The following is a 15,048-nucleotide window of genomic DNA, read 5'->3' as shown; positions in this document are numbered from 1 at the left end:
TACATGCAAATCAAAGCAACCTCCAGGTTAGTTAATGTGGCAAACCTGCATGTTTCCATGCTTCAGTATAAGGTCAGTTCCACAGAAAGCATGAAAGTATTGACCGGACGTGGCTGCTTTACATATTGAATAATGGAAAAACATTTCGTCTTTCAGGTTTGAAAATGTTCTGGCCTTTCATGCAGCGCAGTGGGGCCAGTCCACATGTCCTGAGGCCCTTACTGCCAGTTTAGTGAGCTGTGCTATTGGGGAAACTTAGGTCATGTCTGATAGGAGGATTAACACCCCAGGCAGAAGTTTATGCTTTAATGACAGCTGGGAATCACTTGGGGGTGAGTGTATCAGAGCAGTGCTTTCTATTTTATTTCACAGGTTTTGAAGCAAACTGACGAGTGGCTGTTTGAGCCGTGAGTGACAGGGGAAAGTGTGCTGTCCACTTTGTGAGCTTTGCAGTAAGTATTTGAGTTGGTATCAGTAAAGAGGGCTTCAGAGTTGATTCCAAGCGATAGCATCAGTATATCAAGCATGATTCTGCAGTTGTAACTCAAACTGCAAATAATTCAGGACTTGTTATAGTGAAGTTCACCAATAATCCAAATAAATAAGAGAACAGGGTAATTACCATAGTTTTAAATAAGATAATTAACTCTGTGCTAATTTGTCCTCTTAAAATCCTAATCAACGTTAAACCAACCTACACTGCAGCGAACCTAAATCTGCAGAGATTAATCCCCCCGTCATCCTCTAACGTCTACTTGTTTGTTGGCTCATGTTGTTCCATATTACTAAATTACTTGCTGAAATTTTTAATCGTAACTTTTCACACCAAGACGGGGTTGAAATCATAACTACCAGCTCCAGCCAGCACATGCAAGCAGGTCTTAATGCCACAGTGACACTAAGCTGCAAAAGCTGTTTAAGACCATGAAAGTGATCAAGACCGACTGGGTTTGCTGTCAGAGCAGCAGCTACAGAGCTGTCCCGTTGGATATTCTCTTACAGTCAACAACTTGAGACAGAGAGATTAAAAAAATCCAGCTCCAAAAGCAACAAACAGGAGGAGTTGTGTTTGGATAGTTTTCTGTGTACAGTGCTATAAAAAAGTATTTCCCCTCCTACGTATTTTTACTGGGTTGCTATTTTTGTGTGTGCGCGTTTCAGATCAAAAAGCAATTGCCCCCAAAACTTAATAACTGTTTGCGCCACCCTCGTCAGTGACTGCAGCGATTGTGCAAACCGACGACGAGTCTTTCACACGGCTGCAGAGTTCGGCTGCTGCACTTCGGCTCATCGTTCTGCTGCAGAACCTCACTAAGCTTGAGCTGAGTCACAAACTGATGTCCACACATTCACCTTCAGGATTCTCTGAATTCATGTTTTCATCAATTATGGCAAGTTGTCCACGTCCTAAAGCAGCAAAGCAGCTCCAGACCATCACACTGCCACTTTTATGTAGTCCTAATTTTACTCAAGATGTAACGGGATTCACACTATTCAAGATGTACCACTTTTGTTCCATCGGTCCTCTGAATGTTTTTCTACAGATTTCGGAAACATCGTGTTTTGTTTTGTTTTTTAAATGGCAAAAGCGAGACGGGTTCTTTTTGGTCCACAATGGTTTTGGCCTTGGAACTCTTCCACGAAGGCCATTTTTGTCCTTTGTCGCTAGTTTTTAAATACTGAACTATGACTTTGAGGAAGATGGGCCCACAGGGATTTGGATGTTTTTTTTTTTGTTTGTTTTTTAAACAGATCCCCTGGATGAGTTGTCAATGCACTCTTGGAGTAATTTGGGTTGGCTGGCCACACCAAGGAAGGTTCACCCCTGTTCCATGTTTTCTTTATTTGTGGATATTAGTTCTATTTAGGGTGGCACAGTTGGTTGCCTCTCAACGAGAAGGTTGCTGGATCAAATCCCGGTCAGTAACCTTTCTGGGTGGAGATCCTCTGGACTGGGCTTCTTTAGATAAAGAACTTTATTAATGGGCTTTTCTATGTATGTGAATGTTCCTGTAAAGTGCCCTGAGACAACTTTGTTGTGATATGGCTCTATATCATTGAAGTGAACAGTTTCTTTTTTTGTTGAAACGTTTCGTCCTTCATCCACAGGACTTCTTCAGTCCGAGGAGCCACAACAAACTCAGTCCCATAACTGCCTTACTCACATAGTGGGCTAACCAATTTTAGGGTGATGAGATGGTTTCTGGAGTCCACCCTGTCCTCCTTCAACTCCTCTGAGGCAGCCATAGCCAAACTGAACTTTGATGTTTTGAACCACTTTGGCTATGGCTGCATCAGAGGAGTCGACGGGGGAGAGGGCGGACTCCAGAAACCAGTTTATCACTATAAAACTGGTTGGCCCACTGAGTAAGCCACTTACGGGACTGAATTTGGTATGGTTCCTTGGACTGATAAAGTCCTCTGGATGAAGGACAAAATGCTTCAAGAAACCATCCAGAGGACCTGATTTAACTTTGTTGGATTTTTTTACCTGGATTATTGAGCATGAACTTTGATGTTTCTGGGTGGAGTTTGCACATTCTCTCCGTGCATGCGTGGGTTTTCTTCGGGTACTCCGGTTTCCTCCCACAGACCAACAACATGAGGCTGATTGATAACTCTAACTTGTTCCTAAGTGTGAGTGATGGACTTGCGGCCTGTCCAGCGTGTCTCCCGCCTCTCGCACAGTGATAGCTGGACATGGACACCAGTGACCCCCACAACCAAAAAAGGAAGAAGTGGGTAAGGATAATGGATGGATGGTCTGGCTGGTAAAATTGATCTCAGTTTTACATAAAAATCAGTAAACTCACAATTTAATAAGAGGATTACTGCCTCTACATAAGGCCAGGTTGGTTTGGAGAGTCTTTTATTTCTTTTATTTGAAAGCTGTATTTTATACTGATCAGGCTATAATGTGTTGGTTGATTATTTAGGTGCAACAAATAAACAAACACAGTATAAATCGGTAATACTTTTCCACAGCACTGTACACGTATGCATTTAATGTATCTTTTAGTTTTGTTAGTGGGTCAAAAGCACAGTAATAATTCTGTAAACTCGCAGCATGTCAATCTTTGAGTTTGAAAGTGAAAGGAGGAGCAGCAGTGCAATATCTGAGGGTGACAGTGGATCGGTAGCAGGGTGTTCATCTTCTTCAGTCCTGACAGGTGTCGAAGTGTCCTTGGACCAAACATGTTGCCTTCAATATGCTAATCAGTGTCTGAGTACAAAAAAAAAAAAAAAAAGCTGTATTTTTATGGGGAGCAAATGAATACTAAACTCATATCAGTGGATATGAACAGATGAATGAGACTTTTTTTTAGAACAGGTTAAGAAGGCTCCATTTACAAATGAGCAATTTATTATTCAAATCAGTTTTTCAACTGATCAAAATAGGCAGGCTGTGAAGTTTCCACATGTCATACTCAATTATTTTTAAGACGTCACATTAACAGGCCAACGGTACAGCGACGGAGGATGGAAGCAGCAGAGAATTACTCTAATATTAAACGATCAGTATTGTGTTTGAGAGGTTTTACTGGTGCTGTAGTGGCACGATAGTGACCTGATGACATCACTCAAAACCTTCATGCTACAAATTTCTCCCAAATTTAGTTTGACCACAAAAAATGTGTTCAGTTAAACAGCAGAAGTAGATGGGAGCAGTCTAAATATACAGTCAGTTGAGAGGATGTGTGTGTCTGTCCTGTCCTCTTCAGTGTTTCTCCCTCATGTAATCAGCTCCTGCCTCCACCACCTGTTGTCCTTCCCCAGGTGTTTGTGTTTTTCCCCTCGTTAGTGTGTCTACATGTTCTGCGTTTCTTTATCATTCCGCTGTCCGTGGCTTCGTGTTCCTCCTTCCATGTTTCCTTGGAAATATTTTGCTGCCACGTCGGCGTCTGTTTTTTAAAATTTAAATAAATTATGTATTTATACTGTAAGCTCTCCGAGTTTTGTCTGCACCTTGGGTTCACCAAAATCAACAGATCATGATAAATATTTTGCATATTTCTATTGAAATGACTTGTTTTAACTGAAGAGCAACTTTTTAAAAGTAGTTTTATGCAATTGTATGTAAGGTAGTCATATATTGTGAAAAAGTAAAATATGGGGTTCTTTAGGAAATCAGCTTGGTAGCTGCTGATTTGAGAGTGAGAACAAAACGATCGAAGTGGGCACTGAAAAAGGATACCAGTGAATTGACAGATGCTTAAATGAGCTACAGAGCAAAATATAAAGCTACTGTAAGTTATGAACTCATGAATGCAGATGTGCACAGACTTGGAAGTTGTTCAATCAGTTCATTTTAATTGAAACTACCGTATTTTTCGGACTATAAGGCGCACTTAAAATCCTTTAATTTCCTCAAAAATCGACAGTAAGCCTTATGACTTAATTCTGGTTGTGCTTACTGACCTCAAAGCGATTTTATGTGGTACACGGCGCTCAAAAATCTGTCAAAATGAACTTGTTTCGCTTAATGTGCCTTATAGTCCGAAAATTATGGTATTTAAAAAAAAAAAATTTAACCTGCATAAAACCTTTTTTTTACTTTTCATCTGCGTAAGAAACTGAAACATGAACATTACGTATTAAACTGCTGACTTTAACTTTAACAGCATTCAAATCAAAATAGCTCTTTGCATAAGAAATGTGTGCGATGCTTTTTGCCCTGAATATAACATTTTGCAGTTGCATTTCTCACCTATAAATAGGTTATTGTCCCCACAGTAAAAAGCAACGTTTTGCTGTATATTGAATTATTTTCTTGATGCTGTAACATTGGTTATGCACACAATGTATGACATCTCTAGCAGGAATATTTGTATAGAGCAACACACCATACAGCATACTGCTACTGGGGGTATTTACAGTATAATGTGGCGAGGCAATTTATTTTAAATAATTCTCACGAGCAGCATTGTGCCAAACAAAGATGTCACACAAACATTGAGCCGGTGGGATCCCAAAGTGGAACTGAGATGCAATCGTACGAGTGCCTATTTTTAATTCGCACACTGTACACCTTCTACTGCACTCACAACTTATCGGAGCCAAACACCTTTCCACATGATAGGCCTTTGTTTGGGACACTGACATCTCAGAGCAGCCAAAAATGGGATTTCTGTTCAGCAGAGCTGCGGCAGCATTATTAAAAGGGCACAATAACTTGAGCCCGATAAGTTCAAAGCTGTGCCATCAACCCAGCAAAATGTAATTTATGTTCTTAAACACCTGCAGACTTTATAATTAAAGCTGCAGAGATAATAGTCATTTAAACTAAAGTTTAAATTGTTCTATTTAATTGAAAAAGAACATGATTCATTTTACATTTAAGTATATCAAATTAGTTCTTAACGTCCTAAATAAGATTTAGGAAATTCTCACAAAAAAAATTGTGTTTCCAGAAAAAATGGTGCGCTGTGTATGTGAACTAGCTGGGGAAAGGCACATTTACCATATTTTCTGGCGTATAAGTCACAGTTTTTGCATAGATTTGTCAGTCCTGCGACTTATACACCAAAGCAACTTATGCATGTTTTTTTTTCATATTCATAACGCAATTTTTGACTGATGCTTTGAATTTCAAATAACTGCAACAGCGAGTCCTCCCGTGCCTGCTCTCTTCACTCAGCTGGAGCAGGAAGAGGAACGCTGGAGAACTCTGGCTACAATGGATGGATGGATGGCGTTGCACCGCCCAGGTGAAATGAAGTTGTTTTGACCATTAAAGTGCATTAACTAAGGAAAAGTTAAACTGAGACACACCTTTGCTATAATGTCAAGCAAACAAATTGTTTATTTTAAGTGTTAATCTTGTTAAATTTAGAAGAAATCCAACAGCAAGTCCTCCCGTGAAAACTCGCTTCACTCAGCTGGTGTAGGCAGAGGAACGCTGGAGAGCTAGCAGATCCAACCGCGATGGATGGATGGCGCCGCCCAGATGAAATGAAGCTGTTTTGACCATTAAATAAATGCATAATAAACACGATGGGTCAGCGGTGATGCATAATAAATGCGACTTATACGCCAAAGTGACTTATGTTTTTACCTCTTTGTGATGCTTTTTTTTTTTACTGATGCTACTTATACATACGCCAGAAAATACGGTATGTAGACTGGTTATTATGACCTTTAGCTAGGCCTGTTGCAATAAACAAGAAATTAATTAATCGCATGATGAACGAAAATTATCAACCTCATTTTCATTTATCGGCTTTATTGTTTCTTCGTGTCTCTCTCTTTCTACTGAAGACACTAGATGACAAAAGGCTCAACTCCAGTACTTTTCAATGACCCCTCCCTTTCTCTTTTCTCTTTAAAATCTGTTTTAACCGTCCAAAATTACATTTTTGGATCATTAAAAGCAGCTAAGCTAAGCTACGAGCTAAGCTAACAGGCTGACCTCGGGGAACAAAAAAAACCTCCATCTTGTCGAAGCTCCATAATTCATGGTTGAAACCCGTGCCTTTGTGTAAAAAGTTTTTCTTTGCAAAAAGAAGCTGAGAACTTGTTTACTGATTTTTTTTTTTTTTTTTTTTTTTTTGTTTTGGTATGGTATAAAGTTTATAAAGTTTATTCATTTTAAAAAATACAAAACAATTTCATAACAATATAAAAAAATATACAAGAGATTTAAAATGAAAGGCAGCAGAAAAAGAAAAAAAAATCTTATTATATCTGTCCCTTTTTTCACACAATTAGTTCAATCACAATAATTTTCAAGAGTTCAATCACAATAATTTTCAATGGTTGCAGCTTGTTAAAAGCTTTGTGTGAAAAATTCTATGCTAAAGAGCTCAAACTACACAGAGTGTCCGCCATTTTGAGAACCGAAGAAAGGAAGGAGAGCCCATGTCACATCAAGGGGTCCCCCCCCCCCCCATTTTTCTTAGAGACACGCTGCTTGCTCCCTTACTATCCATCCTTCGGTTCAGTCTTATACTGCCATCCGGTGGTCACAAAAGTACTAAACTCAAAACAAATTAACCAACATTTTTTTCTTAAATTTGACAATTATTAATTATTGTCAAATTACAAACAATTTTATCGTTTATCACAATATCGCCCAGCAAAATTTGTTATCGTGACAGGCCTACCTACCGCAGAGAGGCGAAGGCGGATGATAGTTTGTGTGACGTGGTTGCAGCTGAGACTGATCCCCAAAATATATTCTGAGTGCTAACACAGTGCACAAGAATCTTGGTCAAATCTTGCCAGTAATAATTTAGAGGCAAATTTGTCTTCTCTGTTAGCAAAATATCTCCTGACCCACTGGATAGATTTTATTAAAGCTTTCAGGAAATAATAACTTGATGTACATCTAGAACTGACTAACTCTGGGAGCCAACTCAAACCAAGATGGCTGACACAGCTAATTAACTTTGCTCAACACAAAATGGCTAAAACTTACAGAAATTAAAGTTTTGTGTTGTAGCTGAGAGTCTTCACATCTTCACTTAAAAAAGCATATATTTGAGTCAACCCTAAATATCTGTTAGCAAAATATCTCATAAACCACTTGATGGTTTGAGTCTGTTGTATTTTGCGGCTCCTTGTCCCTCTTCTTCGTCTTTCTTTCCTGCTTTTTTATATATGAATCCCAAAACTTGTTTAGCATACATCTTAGATTCTCGTTTCCTGTTTCTTTTTTTATAGTTTATATTGCTATTTTGGAATGTAACTGGGACCTTGAGTACACAATTTTGTTCCACGTCATGTACCACACGTGATGCGAATGTAAAGTCATCTTGAAAACAAAAATAATAAAAAGGAAGAGCTGGACTCAAACTAGCTGACAGTGTAAGTCTTTGAATCTCGCTAAAGTACAAAGTGGTAATTAAACTGTCTAAATAAACAGCTGAGGATAGATTCCAGTGTAATGAAAATTACTGATTTTATTGCCTAATCATATTTTTGCTTGGTAAATGCTAATTTAATAGTCAAAAGCTGTATTTAATATACCTTTGTATCAGTATAAATAGACGAGCGTCCATCCTTTGTTCCTTGATTTCTGAGGTTACTCTTCTGTTTTATCATGTTGCTAACAGAATTTAAAAGTGAACGTGTCGGGAGGTCACTGGACACATGCTTCAAGGCCAAATTTATTCAATTTGACAGGCTGCAAAACAGCAGAAGGCCTCATTTAGTTTTTACTGCAGATGGCACACAAAACATCCAAATTGTCCACTTTAATTCATGCATGGCAGCGGGGTGAATTTGTTACAATATACATCATCTAAACTCCACTATAGAGCATTATTTTAACAGCTGAACACAATGAGCCAGAACAGGATAAGCACTCATTGTTGACAGGAAAGACGTAAATAATTTTGCAGCAATTACACAGGTAAATTGCTGGGCTAAATGAGATAGTAAGGGAACAGTTCTCCTTGTCATCGTGTTGGAAAGTCTGAGAAATGGTTGCAGCTGAGGCCTGTGAGGAGCTGCGGTGGTGAGTGTGTACAGTGCAAACAGGGGTTAGAGGAGGGGCGACGCATAAGAAAACAGTGGGGCGCTGAGAGATGTGCTGGAGCAAGTCTGATCTCCTGCTGCTAACGTGCTGATGCCACATGAAGCATCAGAGTTCTCGTAGAGTCCATGCCTCTGCAATTCGAGCTGCTTTTGGCTGCATGCCATGTGGGATATTAGTCAGTGGGAGATCACAAGGGTTTGCCTCATCAGGGCAATTTTCCCGTTTAAAGTTAAGATACACACAGAAATCTGCCCCAGAGATATTTGCATGTGCAAATTTATTAATAATAATAAAAAAGCAGATTTATTTGACTTTGTTTAGAGGTTGGAGTGAGTTGAGTCTTTTTCTCTTAGCTGCAGCACACAGTCTAATTTGTACACATCATATGTAAAATATTGGTACCACTTTACAATAAGGCTCCCCTTATAGATGGCTAATAAATAGTTTATAGATACGTTATTAATTCCTCTATAAACACTTTATAAATCATTAATAACTGCTTATTATGCATTAATTAAGGGCGAGAAAGAGGCAAAACTGACCAGTCTCTTGCAAAATAGTGAGCCATATCTGTCGTCTATATATTTAATCTAGAGTTATTATATTAAACATTTCAGACCAAGTTACTACCTTGTTAGTGCAATAAGCATTTGTAAACCGATTTTTTAGCATATGTACATATTGCACTTTATTACTGCATTATAAGTATCTATAGTTGTAGATATAACGTTTTGTCTTGTTCTTGCCCTTAATTAATGCATAATAAGCAGTTATTAATGACTTATAAAGTGTTTATAGATTAATTTATTTTTATAAATTATTTATTAGCATCTATAATGGGAGCCTTATTGTAAAGTGGTTCCAAAATATCTACTATATCTTTGTAAGACACAAGTTGATAGTATTAAAACGATATCCTCAGTAACCCAGATGTCATTTATTTCCAAATGTTGACTGAAAAACAAATATTTATATGCGTCGTTCCTTAAAATAAAAATCTGCAGAAGTGTCTCAAAGTGCACTCAGGTTCCAGACTTTTTTTTTTTTTTTAAGTTGTCGAGCATTTTTTTATCTTGACTAAGTCGGCACAATATTGGGAGAACATGCAATTGTAATAATAGTGTTGAATACTGAGAAGACGATATCAGTTGCAGTACACCCACACTTTCCTCAGTCGTCTCCTCTTCTATCATGATGCCTCTCGCCACACTCGCTTTGTGCTCTTCTCATTCCAGCCACTATCATCTCAGTCAGCTGTGGGCATTTAGAGCAGTGGGCTTCAATTTATTTTTGGCATGCAGTTTATGCCTGCAATACTGTACTGTATATTACAGTCATTTTCAAAAGTGATCTTACTGATATTGTAATGTCAATAAATATTGACTATTTTTTGCACACCCCCATCATTCATATATTTTCTTACAATTATGGTACTAATGGTTGGGTGGTGAAGGCAACAGGTCCAGGAAATCCAGACATCCCTCTACCCAGCAACACTCTCCAGTGCCTCCTGGAGGATCCTAATGTGTTCCCAGGCCACAGAGGACACATACATATGAGATTATAATAAGTCTCGACTCATAACGTCAAGTCAGCAGAGTTGCCTTTTATACAGGCTCTTCAGGTGTGCAGCACTCCGTGCACTTCTCCTTTTAATCAATAGGAGTCACTACCGGCAAAAAACTGCCATGTGGCTGTAATTCATTCATTCATTCATTCATTCATTCAACCTTTATTTATGCAGGTTAGTCTCATGGAGCTTTGAGGACTCATTTACAAGAGAGACCTGTTTTTAAACAAAGATTGAAGACAACAGTAGACAATCTTTAAAAAAATGACACATAAAAAGAGTTGTGCACAGGAAAGTATGTTTTTGATTGGAGTGGAAAAAAGAACAAAACTTGCACAACGGTTGTGTGGTGTCAGTTTTGGCGTGAGATGGCTTTTGTAAGACTGTGACAGATTTGGAGAAACCAGGCGTAATCTCTCCAGAAGGATCTGGGTCTGCAAGGTCTCTGCTCCGGTCAAGAAAACCCCCAGGAAACATCCAAATTAGACGCCCGAACCACCTTAGCTGACTCTTTTTGATACGGAGGAGCAGCAGCTCTCCTCCTGGATGTTGCTTTTCATTCAACAATTTCCTGCGGGATCAATAAAGTCTTATCTCATCTTGCTGAGCCTGGCCACCCTGCAGAGGAAGCTGCATTCGGCCCATTGTATCCATCCCCTCCTTTCAGTCATGATCTGCACCTCGTAACCAAAGACGGTGATTAGGACAGAGCAGTAAACTGAGAGCTTTAACTTCAACTCAACTCCTTTTTCACAACACCTTCACGTGGGCAAGGCCCTGATCCACCGCTCCGGTCCGGATAAACGCTGCCATCACTCGTAAACAAAGCTCCCAGGCGCTTGAACTCTTATGCTTGAGACAGAGACCCCCCACTCCCAAACGTGCTTTTCTAAATTAGTTGTGTGAATGTTTATGAAGCATTCACATTACTGTGATCCATTTTTCTTCTGTACGTTTTTCAGTGCGATTCTCGTCCCGCGGTTTTCAAGATATTTCAACAAATCGTATACAAAACGTTTAACCCTCTCAGAACAATCCTAAGACTTTTGGTATTGGTGCAACTTTAGCTTTTTGAAATATTTAGCCTTTTATGCCATTTTTTTCTCATAGAAAATGAATTGAGCTCATTTTACATCCTTCAGATCTTCATATCTGTTTACATCTTTTACTGCTCCTTTCACATTTTGTTCTGGTTCAGCTTCTTTCAGCTAATGTCAGCTGTTTTGTGCTCATATCAGATTCTTTCTGCTAACTACAACATTTTTGTTCATCTTCTAACTTCTTTCTGTTAGTTTCAGCCTATTATGTTCCTTTCAGCTTATTTTTGCAAGCTTCAGCGTTTTCTGCTATTTCAGCTACTATTTAGCTGTTTTATGCTAATTTTAGCTTTTCCAGATAATTCCACTTTTGGCACTCATTTAAACTTTTTCATCCTAATTCAGCAAAAATCTGCTCTCTTTGTGGTAATTTAAGCTTCTTTCTGAAATTTTTAGCTGCTTTTCAGCTGCTTTTTGCTCAAGAATTTTTTCAGATAATTTCTACTTTTTTGTGCGCTTTTCTGATTCTTTCAGCCTAATTGAGCAAACATGTGTTCTTTCTGCTTTCTTCTGCCAATTTATGCCCGTTCTACCTTTCCAGCTACCTTGTTAGCATTTTTAGCTAATTTCAGCTGTTTTCAGATAAATTCAAGTTTTTCGTGGTAATTTCTGCTACTTTCAGTGCAATTAACTGCTTTCTGCTCATTTCAGCTTGTTCTGATTCCTTCTGGTAATTTAAGCTTCTTTCTGCTTCTTTAGCTACTATTCAGCTGTTTTCTGCTAATTCTTCAGAAATAAGCATTCACTGCATTTTCGTAGGAATGCATTTTCTCTAGTTTCAGCTTGTTATGCTTGTTTTTCTGCTTTTTCTGCTATTTCAGCTAGCTGTTTTTATACTAATTTCAGCTTTTTCAGCTAATTACACTTTTTTAAGCTCATTTCAGCTCTTTCCTCTTCCTTCTGGTAGTTTAAACTTCCTTCTGCCTTTTCAGCTACTTTTTAGCTTTTGTGCTAATTTCAGTCTTTTTTATAGCTAATTTCCTAATTTGTGTGCTAATTTCTGCTAATTTGAACATAATTCAGCAAAAATGTGTTCTTTCTGTTTTCTTCTGCTAATTAAGACTTTTTCTTCCATTTCAGCACGTTTTTCAGCTAATTTCAGCTGTTGTCAGCAAGTTCTTCAGCCATAAACATTCACATTGCATTTTCACAGTAAATACAATTTCTCTATTATGTTATTCACAAAATGTGATTGTCGATCTCTGTGCTGAATTCTTGGAAAATGATTGAAAGTTTCTTAGGCCTGATTGAAAACATGTTTGAAGGGGGACCAGCTTGACTGACATCGAGCCGACAGACTGACAGGCTGTTTGAGCGCATCAAGCCGGTGAACTCTGAACACGGGCAGAAGGTTTTCATTCGTGACATTGATATTTTCGGTGAAATTATAGTGTCTGTGATCAGTCGCATACAGAGTACAAAACGTATAGTAAAATATGTTTCTGCAATCGTCTGGCATAGATTATATGGCACTGTCTGTTGAAGCATCAATATTTTAAATGCAGCCTGGTGGTTGTGTTTACCACCGGATGTTGTGAGATTCAGTCACTTACTTTGTGGCATTTCAATAGCGTTTTAGCAATGAAAAATGTATGAGCCAGAGATTAGTTTTGATATCATCAATGCCCTTATAGTGCAGAAACAATAAATCTACACAGCATCCTATTAAATGGACTAAACTGGCCTTTTTTCCCCCCATGAACTATTTTGACTTGAAAGTAAAGGTTGAACTGAAAAGATTAATAACTGTCTGCTGTATTATTCTAAACACCTGCACTTTTCTTTCTGGGGGGACACTTGTCAGTCATTTAGAATAATTTCTTCAGTACTCTGTGTCACATTAATCCTCCATGACTGACTTTTTTTTTTCAAAACTGAAATCATGCGGATGACGTTTCTCAAGGAACAATTAAATTGTCTTGCATTTAATTACTCTGCAACGAGATGGCAGCTGTAAGCCCGAATGAGCATGTTAGACGGTTGAGGGAGCAAACGTATGGTTTTTATGGTTTGTGCTGTGCCACCAGTGACAGAAAGTCGGAGTGGATGTCACCGAGTAGCAGAAAAGAGAAAATAAGAGACATTTAGGGAAAAGTTGTCCTGCAAAGGAAGATAAATTCATTGGTTTGTGCAACGCCTGTATGGTTTAGTCAGCCGCTGTCACAGTGGGGGGGAAAAAAAGAAGCTAAAATACAAATTATTTTTTGTGCTAAAAGATACTTTTTGTCCTTACTTGGAAAAAAAAAAAAAAAGACTCGTAATACTTTCAAGCTGCTGAAATTTACTAATTAACTTGGTGTAGATGAGACTTAATCTGAGCTGAGCTCCAGTTTTGGGACCCCAATATTAGAAGCATGTCTGCTTACACTTAGTAGGGTATAATAAAAAAAAAAAAATCTAGCATTTATATTTATTATTACTTAGGCTTGCAGTACTTTGCATTCTGTCTCTGTTGTGTTTAGGCGGCAGAGTTGATTTATGTGGCTAATTACGACTAACTGAAAGTGCAGCATTACCAAGACGTTTCGGACAGTGACACTGCACTCTTATGGGGTGCTGACTGTGCAATAAGGTCATGCAAACGATTGGACAGCTGCACTGTCCCCCTGGACTGCAGCTTTCCCTAATTTGCAGAGATGGAAGTATTCCGTTCATTGTGGAGAAAAAAATAGATCCAAGCTTTTGTTTTCTACGTGTGTTTTCCTGCTCTTTGATTAAAAAAAGTCTTATTATATATCTGTTACGGGCTCAGTGGTTCTCGTCGTTTCACGGCTCCGCTGCTTTTCATTAAGCATTTAATCAGGAGCAACGCGCACTTGGAGTAAATGCAATTAACCATCAGATTAGATTAAAAAACATTATTTTTTTTCTGAACCCCTAGTCTCCAATTGTATTTTTTTACATTAAATCTGTATTTTTGACATGCGTACTGTAAAGCAGGGGTGTCAAACCGTTACAAAAGGGGGTCAAAATTTAAAACATATCTCAAACAAAGGGCCAATTTCAGTCAACACGATAACTCCAGTCAGATACGTGTCATCTGTTTTGGTTGCAGGTTCCTCAACAAGAGTTTAAAGTTCTCTGTTGCTTTTTCTGCACCAAAATCAAAGATTACAGAAAAATTCACATTGGCCAACTGCCATGAGAAGCCTGCACTAAATAAAGTATGCTCAATTTTTTAAGTAAAATGAGAATCAATGAAATATTTTCCTTTTAAAATATAATATTGGGGGCCAGATAGGATGTTAGCAAGGGCCATTTTGGCCCTCGGGCCTTGAGTTTGGGTTTGAGTTTGTATATTTATTCTCAGCTGTGCCTTTTTTTCTGTGTGTAAAAAATGATTCAGCATTTGACCCTTTTTTTTTTTTTAAGAAAAGTGCAACTTTTAGACAGTAATTGGAGCCGAAATAAAGAAACTAAAAGTCGATGTGGATCTGTTTTATTTCAAGAAGCTAACTCAATTGGCATTTTTTAATCAATTTAATAGAGTGAAGAGTTCCTGAACAAGGCCTAATCACTTTCTCAACACTGACCTGAGGAAGAAACAGTTAATTGATTTCTTTGGAAGGTCCTGTGGGGCTCTGCAAGGCTTTCCACTAAGATTACGGGCAATCAGCCAGCTGGAATGCATATAAGCATGTGTGTGTGTGTTTGTAAATTTTCTTTTAGTGTTTGCAATTTTTGGTAAACTGGTGTTTACTGTTCACATTGGAATATGTAATCCTGAATTAGTCAAAAACTGCATCATGTCTTCATTAATCTGACAGTGAAAGAGTACCGGTAACTTGAACCCAAATAAATAGAAACTTGGGTCAAATGACAACAATCACGTAAAAATCAATTGAACAAGGACTGTCTAGAAATGTAAGATTTCTGTATAATCCATGTCTGCCTAGTTTTAA

The 15,048-nt window shown here is 38.2% G+C and overlaps 1 protein-coding gene across 1 annotated transcript in view; it reads right to left on the bottom strand.

The window, feature by feature from the left end:
- The window catches only part of khdrbs2 (KH domain containing, RNA binding, signal transduction associated 2), a gene marked incomplete at its 3' end in the record, with an annotated part of 50,635 nt that extends 39,773 nt beyond the window's left edge, over positions 1–10,862 (bottom strand). Inside the window, 1 exon segment of the mRNA XM_037693841.1 lies at positions 10,809–10,862. Within this exon segment, the coding sequence (XP_037549769.1) occupies positions 10,809–10,862 (54 nt within the window).
- Positions 10,863–15,048: the final 4,186 nt, after the last annotated feature.

The sequence above is a fragment of the Nematolebias whitei genome, chromosome 1, assembly GCF_014905685.2.
Source record: "Nematolebias whitei isolate Nwh7 chromosome 1, NemWhi1, whole genome shotgun sequence".
Lineage (NCBI taxonomy): Eukaryota > Metazoa > Chordata > Actinopteri > Cyprinodontiformes > Rivulidae > Nematolebias > Nematolebias whitei.
Note: the sequence above shows the minus strand (reverse complement) of the source record. Positions and strands in the feature narration are given on the sequence as shown.